Source organism: Emydura macquarii, unplaced genomic scaffold, assembly GCF_026122565.2.
Source record: "Emydura macquarii macquarii isolate MOO-44397 ecotype Brisbane River unplaced genomic scaffold, CSIRO-AGI_Emac_v2 contig_1027, whole genome shotgun sequence".
Classification (NCBI taxonomy): Eukaryota; Metazoa; Chordata; order Testudines; family Chelidae; genus Emydura; species Emydura macquarii.
The window spans coordinates 20,586,723-20,605,155 of NW_027131164.1; the positions used below are offsets into that span (position 1 = coordinate 20,586,723).

Consider the following 18,433-nt stretch of genomic DNA (forward strand, 5'->3'; position numbering starts at 1 on the left):
GCTAACCCGAGTTATTACAGGCCTGTCAGACTGACATTGATCTTGGGCAAGATAATAGAATGGCTGATATGAGACTTAATTAATAAAGAACTAAAGGAGGGTAATATAATTCATGCAAATCAACATAGGTTTATGGAAAATAGATCCTTTCAAACTAACTTGATACATATTTTTTATGAGATTACAAGTTTGGCTGATAAAAGAAACAGTGTTGATATACTATACTTACACTTTTCTAAGGCATTTGACTTGGTACCAAACAGCATTTTGATTAAAAAACTAGAATGATATAATATTAACATGGCACTTACTAAATGGATTTAAAAATGGCTAACTATTAGGTCTCAGACTATAACTGTAAACAATGAATTGTTACTGAGTGGATCTGTTTCCAATGAAGTGCCACAGGAATTGGTTATTGGTCCTATGCTATTTAACATTTTTGGAAGAAAACATAAAATCATCACTGATAAAGTCTGCAATGACACAAAAATTGGGGGAGTAGTAAATAGGTAAATAAGTGAAGAGGACAGGTCACTGATTCAGAGCTATTTGGATCGCTTGATTAACTGGGTGCAAGCAAGCAATATACATTTTAATATAGCTAATGTAAATGTATACATTTAGGAACAAAGAGATTCATAAATGATGGAGAGCTCCATTCTGAAATGCAGTGACTCTGAAAAAGATTTGGTCGTCATAATGGATAATCAGCTGAACATGAGCTCCAAATGCAATACTGTGGCCAAAAAAGCTAAATGTGATCCAGGAGAATCTCGAATAAGAGTAGAGAGATTATATTAACTCTCTATTTGGCACTGGTACTACTGTACTGTGTCCAGTTCTGGTATCCACAATTCAAGAAGGATGTTGATTAATTGAACAGGGTTCAAAAAGCGTCATGAGAAAGATTAAACAATTAGAATTATTATAGTGATAGACTCCAGAAGCTCACTCTATTTAGCTTAACAAAGAGAAGGTTAATGGGTGACTTGATTACAGTCCATAAGTAACTACGTGGGGAACAAATATTTGATAATGGGCTCTTCAATGGAGCAGAGAAAGGTATAACAGTATCCAACAGCTGGAAGTTGAAGCTAGAGCAATTCAGACTGGAAATAAGGCGTAAGTTTTTAACCGTGAGAATAACGAACAATGGTTACTCGCTGACAATTTTTAAATAAAGATAGGACATTTCCTAAAAGCTATGCTCTAAGAATTATTTTGGAAAAGTTTTATGGCCTGTGATATGCAGGAGGTCAGACTAGATCAGTGGTCCCCAAACAATTTAGGTTGTGTGCCCCCTTACTCCTGTCCGCACCCCCCGCATAACCCCCAGCCGGCAGCCGAGGGTGAGAGCGGGGCTGGGAGCCAAGTTGGGGAACTGCGGCCAGCAGGCAGGGCTGGGACATGGGGCCAGGAGCCAAGGCCGGAGCCACAGTTGGAGAGTGGGTTCAGAGCAAAGCTTGGGGTAGACCAGGGCAGCACTCTCTCCCCGCCCCATGGGGGCTGGCCCAGGCCTTGCCATGCTCTGCTAACATTCCTCCATGCCATGCCCTACAGATTGAAGACCTCTGGACTAGATGATCATAATTGTCCCTTCTGGCTTTAAAATCTATGAATCTCTGACACGGGATGGATGCTAATTTCACTTATACCAGTGTGTCAGTCAGTAGAGTCACTTCTGAATTACACCACAGGAAGTGAGAACAGTCCCTTTACCTTCTGTAATAACATTACCCTCTGTAATAAAAGACAATTTCTGTCCTCTGTATCGCATCCCTGCACCTTTATCTCCCATAATATCCAGGGGAATTGTGGGTTTGAAGATTAAATATTAACAGTGGACACTTAATCATTGGCTTCTCTATTGAGGCATCCACCATTACATCAAATATGATGGTGGTTTTGACATGTGGACGTTAGTCCACCAAGAACTAAGAGTGAGTCATCAAACTAGGACTGTCAATTAATGCATGCAATTAATGCAAAACAAATTAACTAGATTAAAAAAATTAGTCACAATTAATTGCAGTTTTAATCACACTGTTGTAAAGCAGGGAGGATTCTTTCTCCAAGAATCAGGCAGCACAAACAATACTGAAGAGGTTTATTCACGATACCGGGAAGTCTGATAAATCAGCTTCAACTTCATGGTGTTACAGTGGTCAATTATATACGCTTTCTTATCAATTACATAGTACATTTTAAATTCTTTATCTATTCACTTACAAATACAGACATTGTTCCATCCGGAGAGACAACAGTGATAATGGTCGTTACATACCATGCAGAGACACTTTAATCACGCTACTTACATCAAGGATGTTAGGGCTACACTCGGGGTGGGGATAGGGTGGAGGAAGAAGGGAGTGGGGAGGTCCTTACAGATAGGTGGCAGATGAGAAATTCTAAAATTCTAAAAGCAAATGTGCTGTTCTCATTGGAATTAGAATCACTAAGAGGACATCTGGCTTCCTGAGCCATCGGATGCTTACACTAGCCATTGTCCTTGAGGCTCAAGTATTTTCGTTAACCATTTACATGAGTTTCGACCTACAACTTGTTAACTGAAAACAACCTCAAACCTTACACTGTTAAACAATAATAGAATACTAAATTAAATTTATTACAAAATATTTTGCATGTTTTTCTACATTTTCATAATACACTGATTTCAGTTACAACAAAGAATATGAAGTGTACAGTACTCACTTTATATTGTTATTTTTATTACAAATATTTGCACTGTAAAAAAGATTTAAAAAAGAAATAGTATTCAATTTCTCAAAAAAAAGTAACAGCTTTTTATAACTTTTGATCTGGGTCTCCCCTGGAATGTATTTAGAAAATTATTACTCTTAAAGATCACAATATTTCATTGATTTTATAAACAATGGAAGTAAACAACATAAATTTATTAAACAATATAAATTAATGCAATAATTACAATTTACATAAAATTTACAACTTTCCAATATAAATGTATTTAACAGTACAAATTAATACAATTACAATTTACAGAAAATTTACAAAGTAGGAAAGAATAATTCTACTGCAGCAATTATTGGGAGAGGCTCTGTGGCCCATGTTATGCGGGAGGGCAGACAAGAGCACTACTGCAGTCTCTTCTGGCCTTAAAATCCATGAATTTGTGAACAGACAAAAATGAATACAGAAATGCATAAAATAAAAGAATTTCTCCATTATGGTGCTGCATAATCCAATCTGCGGAAAAATCCACAGCAAAACAGCACTAACATCTATCCTTAAAAAATATTAAAATGCTATCTTTGTAACTTTTACTACTTATTCAGTTGAACAGTATTTTCTCAAAGTATTCCAAAAAACACTGAAATATATAATAAAACTGTCTTGGTGAGGAACAGATCCAGCAAATCCTGGTTTACAGAAAACTACTTACATGAGAGATTGCAAGATCAGACCTGTATGCAATAAGAAGGACCTTACACGCTACATTTCAAGCTGGGGGTGTGATACGCTGCTTAAGAAGACATGCTTGTGCGAGCTCTGATTGAGATAGCATATTAAAAATATAATGTAGTTGTGGCAGCCCAACCAGCAGGAGACTCTAGCTATCTTGAGTGTGTGCCTATCAAAGACAGGGTGGCTAGCCCCTCTCACTGCCAGGGCTGCATTCTATTTTTAGCATGCTAGCTTTATCAGAACTAACATGAATATGTTTCCTCAAACTGGGAATAACACCCTAGCTTCAAGTGTAGACATATCCTAAAGTCCTGATCCTGCAATCAGCTTTGCACAGTCAGACTCTGATATCCTGTGGAGCTCATTGCAGGATTGTGACCTATAATGCTGTATTTCAGTTGGACTCCATGAAAATTCAGGGACACTCCCTTGTGGAGTCAGTTGCAGGATTGGGACCTCGTATACTGGTAGATATAGTTTTGTTATTCCCCAATGTTGCCATCCCCACATGTATAAATCAAGACCCCTAGAAAATATAAGACTGGCTTAACAAGGGGATTTAAAAAAATAATAATATGTTTTGCATTCTTTTTAGTTACCTTCTGGTTTTTGAGTCTTTGGGCTTCATCTTTTAATTTTTTTCTCCACACCATACAGGCTAAACACTCATTTTTTAAAATGAAAACTGAGATTCTCGCATAATCACATGAAATGCAAGAGCTGGGGTATTCAGAAAATCACCAGTATGTAAAACTTACAACAAAATTGTGTGACTGGCAACAACCCTAGTTATTTTTATATTTGAGAATTTGATTAATTCAATAAATCCAAACATGGCTAGGCATTGATTGGAGTGGTATCAGAGAGCACCCAAACAGGAGTCAGTAGTGGAATGCTAAATTTTACCTGAAAGTATCACATTTATATCTCCCTTTCTTGGTTGAGTGTCTCCACTAGTTTGTTTACATTGCTTCAGTTGCTGGAGTTGTTTACATTGCTCCAATTGCTCTTTACAATTGCTCCAGTTGTTTACATTGCTACATCTCTTTAGTCCTTGTTTTGGATTAGATATGTGCTTGTCAAGCATTTGCTATACACATCCAGTGCTCTGGTGTGCAGAACCCAGGATGGGTCCCACACTGAAAGAACAGCACATGACAAAGTGCCTAAAGCTCTGGGATGAAGACTGTGGTTGACAACTACACTCCCCTGGTACAAAGGCACTCTCCACAACATGGGTAAAGCTCTTTGCGAGGTAGACAGAACTCGCTGAGGGTAGGTTTACCTTGCAATTACAAACTCAGGGCTGGCCTGTGCCAACTGTCTCAGGCGCCATGCTGCTTAATTGCAGTGGAGACGCTCAGGCTCAGCAACACTCCCAGGGTCCTACAGCCTGGTTTCCTCCTGCCCAAGCCTGAACATCCACACCAGAGTTAAACAGCCCACAGGCCAAATGGAGGCGCCCTAGTAAGCTGGCAGAGGCCAGCTGCAGTTAATTGCAGTGTAGACATCCCTTTTCAGGGCCGGGTCCAGACTGCGGAATGAAGCACCGCAGGGCCTGAGGCCATTCACAAACGTCACCACCTCCCAGAGCCTGGGGTGAAGGCTGGGCCCGATACCGCCCCGCCCCCACGCGCTCTCCTAGCGGGGCTAAGTAGCAGCCGCTGCCGAACCCAAGCCACCCTGGATCCCAGCCTCCAGCTCCCAGAGTAACCCTAGGGGAGGGGAGGGGAGCTGGTCTGATGACATCACAAAGGGCCCGGGCGCGCTGACCCCCCCTCGGTGTGAGCAGGCAGGCAGCCGGCTCCCGACAACACCCCCCCCACATTCCGGACCACGCCCCAAGCCCCGCCCCTCCCGCTCAGAGGGCGGGACAGGGCCTCTTTCCCCCCTCCCCCTCACCCGCAAACCAAAACATTGACATGTGCTTCTTGCGCTCCCCCTGCACGTGATGCAGGCGGCTTAGCCATCCCGTGACGTCACAAACACCTCAGCCAATCGAAAATCATTATTCTGGGTAGCAACAGGGGCCGCGGTAACAGGCCAATCAGCGGGAGGCTGGGGGTGGGGATTTCAGCTGCAATGTTAGTTCCGTCAACAGCTTTGCAGCTGCAGTCACTTCTTGGGCTGTGTCAGGTGAGAGCCGCGCGCCGCCCTTCCCCGGGCCCGCCGCGGGGTGAGGCAGCGGGAGCAGTCGGAGGGGGGGGGTCTGCGGAATGGGGCGGCTGGTGCTGAATGGGGCGGGAGGGGCTTGGGAAGGGGGTAGGGGCTGAGCGGGGGCAAGAGCGGGCACAGGGTGGGGCAGGGATCGGGGGATTGGAGCAGGAGAGGGCAGGGTTGGGGGCTGAGGCAGGAGGGGTTGGGACTGGAGGGGGTATTTTTCAGGGGGGCTGAGGCAGGAGGGGGCAAGGATCGGGGGTTGGAGCATGAGGGGGCAGGGTTGGGGGGAGGCAGGAGGAGGAGGGTTGGGACTGGAGGGGGTAGGTATCAGAGGGGCCGGGGCAGGGATGGGGGATTGGAGTAGGAGGGGGCAGGGTTGGGGGGATTGGGACGGGAGCGGGTAGATGTCAGGGGAGTTGGGGCTGAGCTGCAGCAGGAGGGGGCTGGGGCTGTGCAGGGATCGAGAGGCTGGGCTGGTGTAGGAGGGGACGGCGATTGTGGTTGGGGCAGGAAAGCGTGGGGATTGGGGGGCTGAGGCTGGGCTGGTGTAAGAAGGAGTGGTGATCAGGAAGACTGGGCTGTGGCAGGAGTGGGGCAAGGGATTGGGAGGAGGGGGCAGAATATGGGGAGAAGATAGTTGGGATCAGGGGGTTGGGACTGTACTAGGGTGGGGATATCTGAAGGAGCAAGGAATAGGACAGCTGTGGGATTGGATAGTGTGGGAGTGAAGGCAGTTGAGGGAACAGATTTACCCCTAGGTTGTGGAACAGGAGCATATGATTGCTGGATTTAGAAACCGTACGTTTGGGAGCCGACAGCTTAGGGAAATAGAGTGAATGCGGAAGTGGTGAATTAGAGACTTAGAGCTAGTGTCAGGTTGTTAAGAGTGGCAGATGTGCTTCAGGATTAGAGCGAGGCAGCTGGATAGGAGGCCATGACATGTCTGGGGATGCAAGGGAGGTTGCCATGTTCTTTGGTTGCTGAGAAGGATCCAAAGAGTGAGCTGGGCTAGTGAAGGAAAACGAGGAGATGGCTTTTCAGCAGGGAAGTTCTCATGATGCAGAGTCCAGAGTATTGGATGGGAATGGATGGCGTACCTTAAGATCACATCTTCCTAACTTTGTCTGATGGGGGATTTTCTCCAGAACAATGACTCAGTAGCATGATGACATCTTTATCTTGTTCTGAATAGGATTTTAGGTGCTATTAGTTCCATGTGTGATGCTTTATCCACTCCACCAAAAGCAAAACAATCTCAGAAATGCCGGGATGGGTGGGAACCCTAAATAAATTACTGTAATCATCAGGTGGCACTTGCTCTGGGGTACGCTGCCATGTACTTTCCTTCCCTTGTCTTGAAATTCTTTAGCCTCTCAAGATTTCCATTTCTTTTGAGGAACTGGTAGACATATAAAAAGCCAAGAAATCAACTCTTATTTGTGCTTCCAAATGCATGGAAACCAAGGAGCTAAACAATATCTGGTTTTTCTGTAGTGCCAATCACTGCAAATCAAATAATCAAGTTTATTGTAAATTATCTATTGTGTTGAAGTTGGAAGGGAAAGAGAGATGTGAGGAAAACAAAAACATAATGGGTCCGCCGCTCAGAAGTCTAGAGAACTCTACTTTTGCAGTGGTGATGCAATGGAGGTTTCTCTGCATGCGGTAATGAGATAATGAAAATTTTATTGCACATAAGAGGTGTATATAATTGTATAAAGTTCACGCAGGCTGGCAGCTCTTTAACCTGGTGAGTTCAGGAGTGACCAAACTTTGTTCGGGTGAGGGCTGTGTTAGTAATTTGTCAGGAGATGATGAGGATGAAAGTTAAGTCCCAATCCTGTAACTGGACCATTTTTTAATATAGGCCCCCGTTGATTCTAATTTCTTTAAATGCAGCTTCCCTTTTCTTTTGGTATATAGGTAAGAGTTTTGAGCCTGAGATGCTCCAGGAGGGAAACCAAGTCCATAAAAACAGATCACTGTCTAGCAAGCTATAATTTCCATGGTCTGTATATTTCAAGTAAAGATTGGTGAGAACCTGTGTTGCAGCACTTTTAGCCAGAACTAGACAGATATTTTTAATATTGCACAAGATGAGAGTATTTTTGTTCAGTTTTTAAATAGTAAATTCTAATCATCATCTGCTGATCCAATATGGAATTATTGATTTTCTGTGGCTGTCTTTCACTGTGGCTTTCTCCACAAGGGTTTTATTGCTAATTAAATTGGTCATTTCCTAGTGGTTATTGTTTTGTTTTATTTTCCACTCCTGCAGTACAAATTTGCTTACTTGCCCTAAGCATGGGAGATCATAAACGTGCAAGAAAGAAAGCCGTAAGTGGTCCAGACTCTAGATATAAGCTTCTAAAGTTTATGTAGGAGCAACAAAAGTATTGTTTGTCAGTGTGTGCATGTGTCTGCCAATTCCATTAGTATTTTTAAAACCTTTAATCCAGTTATCAGTTTTGTAGAGGTAGAGAAAACATGTACTGAATTTTTATTCCTGATGAAAACTTCCATTTCAATCCTATTGATTTGCAGGTCATCTTTAAGGCTTATAAAGTAATCAAGGGTTTATTGACCACATATACTAAGGCATGTTGTTTTGAAGCATTCACAATTTTTATAGGAGTGTTTGAGAACTTTTACTAAGCAGACTGAGTCAAGTCTGGAGAGAGATGCACTCCTACAGACAGATTTGAAATTGAAGTTCACTTGCTAGAAGCTGCAAGTGAAGAAACAAGAAAAATTAAAGGCAGCAGTAAAAGTAATAACATTGACATTAGTATGAGATTGATTTGAACATGAGAAGTGTTTAAGGCTTACATGTTCTTTTTTTTTTGGGGGGGGGGGGGGTGTGTGTGTGTGTGTGTGTGTGTGTGTGTGTGTGTGTGTGTGAAAACAAAAATTCTATAGTCTATTGTGTCCAACGTGCCACTAATGAATCCAGGAAAATATAACAGCAATTGATGCCATTTATGCAGCCTGTACTATGTAGTTGTGAATCATACTATTTAAAACTCATGGAGGAAAAGATGGCTAACACCTCCCTCAGTAAAACAGTTTAATATTTTCAGTAAAATGAATATGATGACAACCATCATAAGCCTCGTGTTTAATTGACCAAATAAAATGATTAATGTCTCAACTTCCTCATGACGCTTTAGAACTCCCTGGCTGATTGTGTTTTGATATTTGTGTCAAGCTATCATAAGTGTATTGCAGTTCATATTGAGTGTGAAGGGACTTTGGTCAAAGCACACCTTGAACAAAAATAAGGTCTACAGAGAAATACTACATTGAAAAACATAGCTGAAGGATGTTTTGGAAGCACCTAACTGCCTGCAAATGCTACTGTGGGAGTCTCAATGGAAACCTGGCTTAATTTAATTGACAGGGAAGAACTGGAAGTATACATGGCAAAACTGAAAACGTATTAGGAAAAGCTGTTGAACTTTTCCATTACTTAGCCAATGTGATTGATCTCATAATAAGAATAAGAGACTAAAATGTGGTGGCTGGAACATAATCCTGAGTAGAGCTGGCCAAAATTATTTAGTCAAAACAAAAAAAAGAGAACTTTTTGGAAATATCAAAACAAACCAAATATCAAAATGAAACATTTCAAATTTGGGGGCCAGAGGAATAAGGGCATTTAGAGATAATTCACAAAACCCGAGGAGGAGGAGAAGATGGCTTTCCCCCCACCCCTCTTTAATACCTAGTAGCCTAGTGATTTGGTAAATGATGTGGGAGACCCAGATTCAAGTCATCACTCTGAGGCCTGGACTTGAACCCACAGCCCCAGCCCTGGTTTGCATAGTTCCTTTCACCAATATGGTGCAAAATTGTATAAGCAAGTTCACGTAAGGCAGGATAATTGAATTACAGTTTTGTCAGTTTTACAAAATCTGCACTTTTGTCCAGCCAGCTTACAACTTAATTTTGAGTATCTTTTTAATACAAATTAAGATGTTGATTAAAAAAAAAACTTCTGTATTTGTCCTATTCCAATATGTTTGTACAGAGTTAAAGCATGTCTACACTGCCCTGCAGTTTGGACTAAGGGAATTTGAATAACTATGCACACAGAAGTGCTCTGCTATAACTGCCCTGTGTGGACACTGAAGGTGCAAACTTAAATGTCCCTTTGGGAAAACGGGGGAATTTTAGCACAGCTCTTTGGTGCACACCTCCTTACTCCAAACTGTGGGATAGTATAAACATGTTCTTAGTATTTAATTGATTGGGAATTCTTTTGTGTTTCACTTTAAGTTTAAAAAAAACTTTTCATTTTGGATAAGATACCTTTCTTTATATGTCTCAGGAATAAACATCCACTGAATCATATAATATCTTTTGTTCATAAAACTTCCATAGATTTTTTTTTCACCTTTTTTTTTTTTTTTTTATGGGAAGGTGGAACATTCCCAAGAGTTCCCAAATCACACTGTGTAAGTTTCAGAACAGAGAATGAAGTAGTTTTCCATTTTTTGTTTTTGTTTCTAATTTCTCTCTCAACTTCCTTTGTATTGTATCCTCTCAAATAGTAACTCCAATTTGTTATCGTTCATGAAGTTCTCTCACTTCTAGAACACTAATGACCTGTTACCTAACAATCCAGCATGTGCAAATTGCACGAGCAGGAGTTACACTTCGTTTCTTACTGCAAATACTTTGAAGGTGACCTGTGGGCTGAGAGAACTGGGATTTGGGTGTGTGCCTTCTTGCTGCTTTAATAAATAACTGAGTTTAAAAATTTACCCACAATTTTCAAACATATCTGCTAGATTTTTGCCTTAGAAATACCATGAATGTCATGTTAAATCTTTCATATTTTCTGGGGAAAGAACTTGGAAATCAAGAATTGTGAATTGGATGCTCACTAAGTCTGTAATGGAAGGAGCTGTTGAATCTCTAACAAGTTTTTCTTTCATCTTTTTTACTTGTTTGCATTAAATACATGTTAACAAACCAGTTCTTAAATTATCTGAAATAAAAATCGCATCCTTCCTCAATTTAATCAGCTTTCAATTCTATTGTATCTTTGTCAAACTTAATAGTTCTCCATCTCTCTCAGAATTCTAGAAAAAAATAGATACACGAGTCCTGAATTTCTAATGCAGTAAAAAGTTTGCTTTATAAAATTTCAGATCATCCTTTATACATCATGAAGCAGAAAAGGAAACAATATTTTCAATAGACACCGTTAACTGTATAAACCTAATATTTCTGAAAGTAACTTGATTGCCCCCTTTAAAATGGGGGAAGCTGGAGTAATGACTCGGAGGATGAGTGGGAAGTTCTGAAACATTTCCAGGAATATTTAAATGAAATATCACAAACATGGTGAATAAACCACATTTTGCTTACAGGAAGCCATGCCATTTTTGGGCCAAGACTGGAGATCTCCAGGATGGAGATGGATTAAAACAGAAGATGGTTGGAAACGATGTGAATCTTTTGGTCCAGAACTTGAGGATGAGAACAGCCAGCTTAACGACAATATCAGTCACACTGTGTAAGTTTCAGAACAGAGAATGATCAATAGAATTCCACCAGGAAGTAAGAGGAATTGTTTGCTATAACAGCGTGTGTCTTATTCATACCGTGTGACTCTTTTCGTATGTTCTGCACATTCTTCTCATCCGCACTCATTAGCAATACAGAGCTGTAATCATAAGCACCTTGGAAGGGAATGTCAATCAACATTTTGATAAGAGAGGAAATTATTTGAAACTACAACTTTGAGGGGAGGAGGCCAGTGAAGAGGCTCACTTGATATGTGATTAATTCTTACATTCAAAACTTATAGTCTCCTAAAATAATGGGAAAACATTACAATAACTTTTAATCAATATTTTAATGAAGATCAAATGATCATTTAGAGTATAGCAATAACACAAGGTAGTTGGTAAAATTTACCTTTTTTTAAAAGTAACATCTGTCCAACTTGGAATGGTGTTCACTTGCCAAATGGCTGCTCTTGATATCTTAGTAAACTTGGATAATTTACATACCTAATAGTATATTACAAGTAAAAGGTAAACAACTTTTGCAATACTGGAGCAGGATTTTCATGTGTTGGGACAAGATGGAACGGTGTGTTTAGTTTTTATCATCTCTGGAAAACTGGGGTCAAATTTACCCACAGTTACAAGTGAAAGTTTGATGGCCTCATAGTCCTTATTGGAATGTTGTCAGATCATGTCATGAATGGCAGTCTTCTCTTAGAGAGACAAAGTGGGTGAGATAATTTCTTTTATTGGACCAACTTCTGTTGGTGAGAGAGACAAGATTTCAAGCCACACAGAACTCTTCTTCCCATCTGAAGTTTGTCTCTCTCACAAATAGAAGTTGGTCCAATAAAAGATATTACCTCACTCACCTTGCCTCTCTAATATCTTGGGACCGACATGGCTACAACTACAGCCTTCTCTTAGGACAGTCATTAAAACTTATTCTGAGCAAGAGCACTGCAATTAAGACGCTCTAATAATGTAGTATGAAGCTTTCAGAACTGTTGCCCATTTTAGGCCTGATTCTAGCCACCGTTGTTTGTACTTCACTTCAGTACCAAATTCACTTTCAGACAGTATTGATAGCATTTTCAGGATTCAAATCTTAGGCATTAAAATCCACCTAATCCATCAACTTCAGTGGGAGCTGGAAATCTTTGTTTACTTTAATTGGTGTTGGATCAGACCCTAATTTAAAGCTGCCTCATAGTGCCTTTGGCCCATAGACAAACTTCATTGATATTAGGCAGTTCTTTGCAATGATTCAAGTGCATTTGGCCTTTTGGATCTATTGAGAAATAAACCTATTCAATATGTTAGCTGATTTGAGAGTAGAATAGTGTCTATGGCAAATGTTTAGTAAACTTTTGTAATATAAATTATCTGTCTTTCTGTAGTTCTGCTCTTGCTGAATTTGTATTGGTGCCTTTCCCCACAAATTAATCAGAGGACAGTGCTCTTAGTTAGGACTTCCAATGTAACCAGTTTATCATCCAGAGGGAAGGGAGCAAACCACATTCAAATTGTTAGTTCATTGAAAGGTGTGATTAGTGTGCAAATGAGCACAGTGTGCTAATTGATTTGAATCTGGAAAAAATTAACTGAAAAGGGAATTTATGAGCAAATATAGAAAACCTTGCATAACTATTCACCCTGTGCTCTGAAAATGCCTCAATTGGTCATGTGCAAAATGCAATTCTAAACTGTTGAGTGACCAAAGAGTGAATTATGTGCCTGTCTTTTAAACCTGTCTTGAGACTTGTCTACATTTCAGTCCTTGCCGCTTTCTACATACCCTCCTGCTCTATGTGTTTATCTACCACAGACCTTCTGGTTTTTCAGACAATTTCACTAGCGTAAGTAAGAAAGACTTCTGTAACTTCTGGTTTTTTGGAATAGTGTTAAGTTATCCCTTCATCTTATCAACTCTTGTCTTCAGATATCTTCTGGAACAGATCCTTTCTCCTTTGCCTGTATCCCTTAAATAATAGTTGCAGTTGAAAAATGAAAGAAGGGAGATTTAACTCAGAAGCATTTTGTGAAAGACACTATATATGAAATGTTATGTAATACTTGTAGAGAATTTCTTTGTTAACTTAATGGACGTTTCCTAGTCCATGTGATATGAATTATATCTTTCTGTTCATGTAAGCAAACATTTGAATTGTAGAATCATAGCATTAGAAGGGAGTCCAAGGGTCATCTATTCTCACTCCAAGTTAAGGTCTTTGTTCTGCTTATCTTAATTGTAACTTCATATAGTTTTCAGTGTTGACTTAAAAAAACCAAAAACTTAATTACTGTTTTTGTACTTAAGTTGCCTCTTGATAATTAGGAAATGGTCCAGCTTGATCTCTTTGAAAAGAAAACTATAGGATTTCAAGATTGATAGACTTTTAAAGGGACTAATCTACTGCTATTTGAAACATTTTTTTCTTAAAAATATCTGTTAAGATTAATGTGAAACTAGATATATTTATAGAAGGATGATTTTAAGTTTTAATGTTCTAAACTAAAACTGAACTCATATACTTCCAAGTGCTTGCATATGAAATACTTAGAAAAGTTACTGTGGATTTTGCATCTGTCCTGCAATAATTTGTTGAATTCCCTTTAAACTTGAATGTCCATCTATAGAATTCCATTCTCATCGTTAAATATGGTGTGTATCTATAGTTATTTATGCAATATGAAACAATACATCCCATTTTGCTTATTGATTCTACAATAACACTTTAAGCTTCTTTGGAACAAAAAATGCAGAAATTGAAGGATAGCTAATTCCATCAACCCCTTTTTGTTTTTTAAAGCAGGATGTAGCACTGAATGAGGAAGAATAAAGCTTGATTAAATGTGGGACAGTTAATTCCAGCTAATGGAAGTAGCATGTAGTATTGAGCAGTATTATATTTTATTGCACCCATGAATGTGGTATGTGCTCTTTTTATGAAGGGACAACTATGCATGCTGGTCTGGCTGTTCCATTGCAGCTGTGTAAGTGGGTAGGCAAGAGCTATACTTCTCATTTTAGACAAGTTTCTAACAAGTCTATAAAATTAGATGCTTTATTATCCAGAAGTGGATTTACACCCTACCCTATCCCCAAAATCTACGGTAACACTAATGATAGTGCTTGGATGTTTGCTGGCTTTGAGGAGCAGCAATTTCAGGAGAGAATGAAGAATTTTTGTAGGTTTTTATATATAAAATTCATACACTGCCTTTCAAGGACAGTTGCTATGTAATGGTATGGACTATTTCCTTAGGCTTAAATTGCAGTAAAAGATAATTGTGATGCAGTAGGCCCTGAGACACTAATTCCTTCTCTCTAAAAGGCAACATTGGTGGAGGAATGTGGATGAGTGAAGTTGCTTAGCTTGCTTTATGTTTGATAAAGTGAATTAGGTTTATTCATTTTTAAGATCTGTTCTGTTTTTTGGTTTTTATACAGAGATAAATTCATATTACCTGAACAGCTGAAAATTGTTGTACTGTTTACTATTACTGGTATTGTTACATTTGAGGTAAAGTATGGATGTAGGCATTGACTACTTTTGAATCAGAATATTTTTAATATATATGGGTAAGTTAAACACAATGCTTTTTAAGTATAGAAATTTATGAATGAATAAGTTTCTATACTGACTGCCAGAAGCTGTGACTGAATGACAAAGGATGAATCACTCAATAATTATCTTGTTCTGTTCATTCCCTCTGAAGTATCTGATACCAGCCACTGTCAAAAGACAGGATACTGGGCTAGATGGACCATTGATCTGACCCAGAAGGTCCATTTTTGTATTCTGAATTTGAGGAAAATATTCAGTTTTGTCTTTCATTTGATCTTATCTCTGTAAATAGTTTGGGGCACTTATTCATAATCTTCAGTTAAAGGACAATAATTATAATCTAATGGTTAGGGTGGGAGATTCTCTTAGTAATTGAGGGACTGGTCAGTGACTCACTTAAATATCTTATGCCTCAGGTAATTCAGCTGGTAAATTGGGTAAAAACATAACCTAAAAACTGTGGTCTGGAGCAAACAGCCATTTAACTGTAAATAAACTGCATTATGCAGCAACAATTTGAGGATTATTCCTCAATCCTTAAATTGTTGGATGTTGCTTTAAATATATTTATGGAAATTGGGTTGGAAAAACAGGGGCCCCCAATTTTGCAGCCGTTACTCACTAGGGTTATTCATATGAATGCTAGTTGGTGTGAGTAAGGATATAAAATTGTACCCATCACATTCAAGAAATAGAAGTATTTAGAAATGAGTGTGCTGATGGAGACAACAATATCACTTTAGTCTGATGAACAGGGTACTGTTGTTAAGTATGGAAATTAGTGACAACACTTTCTTCTGTGAAATATTAGTGAAAAACACAGAAATATTTTTCTACCTCCCTGACTGCTATAGTTGCCACAGTGTTTACATAAGACCAAATGTGAGGAAAACAGGCACTCTTCATTAAAATCTGGTCCATACTGTAAAAAGTCTGGAGTCCCAGTTTCGACGGTCTTTTTGGCCAAAGTTTCTTCCTTTTAGGGAAGTTTCTCTTCATACAGCCAAGACAGTGCAATTTCCCTGCCACCATGACTGGATGTCCACAGAAAGAAATGCTCACCTGTTCTATCCTAAAACCCTATTAATCTTGGAGCTCAGAGCCATACAGTGCAGGGATGAATTTTCTAGAAGTGAAGAGATTGCAGGGAACCATTCAAGCACTCCTATGGACATTGCAGGTGACTGTCACGCAGATAATCTTTCAGATTGTGTTTTGCAAAAGAAATGCCTAGGAGCCTGTTTTGCTTAGCCTCCAGAATAAGGCACTTTGAGCAAACAAAATGCACTTACACACAAGATAGAAGACTAGCTATTGGTTGAACGCTGACCATATCTTACTGCAGTTTATATGTGCAAATTCCTTCTGTAGGCATATCATTGCCTTGGGAATATAATTTTTTTTCTGGTGGGGAGGAATTTTGGAGAAAACCATACAGTTATGTGGACAGCACAGAATGGCTGAAAAGTGGAAGCTGTGTGTGACTATCTCCCAGATAGAAGAACTTTACCATTAGATTGAGTGCTACTCTTACACCTCGCAGATAAAAGTAAAAGTTCTGATATGTTTTAAGTCAGTAGAGATAGGCTAATAAGGTAGAGATTTCCTCCTTTGTCACTTAAAGCACCTTATTATTAGCCATTTGAAGGGGGGGGGGGAGCACTGATTTCTGCTCTACAGGAAATATCTTGACATAAGTGAGGTGTGTTGTCAACAAAAGAAAGGCTGTGGCATTAGAAAGGGATCTGTAGATTTGGTCCTGGTCTCAATTAATAATACTGGGGCACAAAATAAATTTGCTGTAATTAGTGCATTCTCTTTGTGAGGTATCTCTAGTCCAGCGGTCCCCAAACTTTGTGGGGATTGTCCCCCTAAGGGGGTACAGATGAAGGTCCGGCAGGGCCCAGGCCAGCCCCCAAGAGCTGAGTGGGAGGGAGCACCACTCAGCACAGCTCCACTCCTGGCCCGAGGGGGGTGCAGATACAGTCTATTACTGTAATGGGGAGCATGAAAGGAAAAGTTTGGGGACCACTGCTCTAGTCTGTTGTGTGTTGCAGCTACGTATGCCCATATCATTGTCCTACTCTGTTCAGTTGTAGCTAACAAGATCTTGGTGGGTTTTGGTTCACTCACTTACAGACCATTCAGTTTGTCACTATGCTTTGAAAGAAGCATGCTGCACTATTGGAGTGGCGTATGTCATTTTGAATAATCCTGTCAAGTATTTCTGAAGTTTTAATTACTCCTTAACACAGCTTTAGGCAAAGTCCCTGTCAGAGTGCTGCCACTGCAGTATGACTCTGAAGGAAGTTCATGTTTTTGGTAGTTTGGTGTGCTGCATTATTTGTAGGTTTAAGGAGTCTCCACTTTACCAAGAAATTTGTCTGTACTTTTTACTTAGAATTTGAAGAAGTAGAATTTGCAAAAGCATGGGGGTTTGTCTGCCAGAGCACGTTGTGGGATTAGAGTCCAAGATCTCATGTTCTGTTTAGATTGGACTCTTATTTCAGCTCTGAATGTCTAGAAGTGTGTTTTTGTGACTTGAATTTCTGCAGGGCAAAAGCTAAACATGGTTTTTGCTGAATAGGACAATATTTCTGATGTTAAAAGGATCTTCATCTAAAAGCTTCCTGTACCCTAGGTTAAGTCACTTTAATAAAAGATAGTTTAGCACTGAATGCTGGATTTAATTAGTATCAACAAATAGCTATGGATTGGTGTAATTTAATGTTTGCCATTTAATGCTTAGGCATAGGTTGTTTTTCAAATACAGTTTTACCTGCCTTGGTGATTTACAATATCTAGGCTATTGCTGATGCTGCTTAAGTCTAAACCGACAACGAAAAATAGATTCATATGGCAAACTCAGCTGTTTTATTAGAAGTGAATACTCATGGGTGGTAAAAGGCTTGTATGCGATTTTCCTATCAAAGAATGATGATTGGGAAATAAAAGCAATTTTACTTCCTTATTGTTGTGCTTCAGTGCCATATAGCTTTAGTGATTCTGCTTATCTACACAAGGCTGACTGCCTTCACATTGAAGGCAATCTCAGTTATCAGTGTTTTGGAAAAGTGAGCACTCATGCTTATCTTTATGTCTTTGTATGGTTAGTGTTGCTCTTTCCTCTGGTTATCTATTGACATGGAAAGCAAAGTCTTAATTTAAGAAAACAAATTGACTTTATGCTGCTTTATGGAGCTTTTTCTCATCTTTTAAATAAAAATTAGCTTTTTAAATGTACAGGTGAGGGTTTTTTTGTTTTTTGTTTTTTGTTTTTTTTAAATAAATGTGATTAAAAAGAGGAACGAGAGCAGGAGGGACACCAACTCTTTGCTTCTCAAGAATGTATTAAGTATAGAAAACCATTGCAAAACAGCATGATCACAGCTTCTAATATAGTACTTCAGATACTCTTCTTAGGTCACCCTCTTATCACTGAACTATATATACGTCATTTAAAGTTGTGATGATTTGGGGAATCTATTTATGTAGAACTTACGAATTCTGGTATTTGTTATGAAGTTGTATCATGGAAGGCCTCTATGTGGATGTGAAATTCACCATTTGGTGACAGCTGTAGCATGTCTCTCCCAGACTACCTACAGTGGTGGGTTGTTAGTCCTGCAATGATCACCTAATTCAGGCGGAAGCACCCTGGGACAATGGGTTGGCTGAAGCCTAGGAGAACCAGTTTGATCATGGTTTCTCTGCAGGGGGTTAGAGAAGTGGAGA

General features: G+C 39.5%; 1 protein-coding gene across 2 annotated transcripts in view; it reads left to right on the forward strand.

Annotated features, from left to right (window-relative positions):
- The first annotated feature begins 5,537 nt into the window (after window positions 1–5,537).
- FBXO25 (F-box protein 25) overlaps window positions 5,538–18,433 on the forward strand; it is a 44,401-nt gene continuing 31,505 nt past the window's right edge. For both annotated transcript variants that reach the window (XM_067544839.1, XM_067544840.1), the window contains exons 1-2: window positions 5,538–5,583; window positions 10,986–11,131. In XM_067544839.1, the coding sequence (XP_067400940.1) occupies window positions 10,992–11,131 (140 nt within the window). In that variant the 5' untranslated portion in view covers window positions 5,538–5,583; window positions 10,986–10,991. The remainder of the gene's footprint in view (window positions 5,584–10,985; window positions 11,132–18,433) is intronic.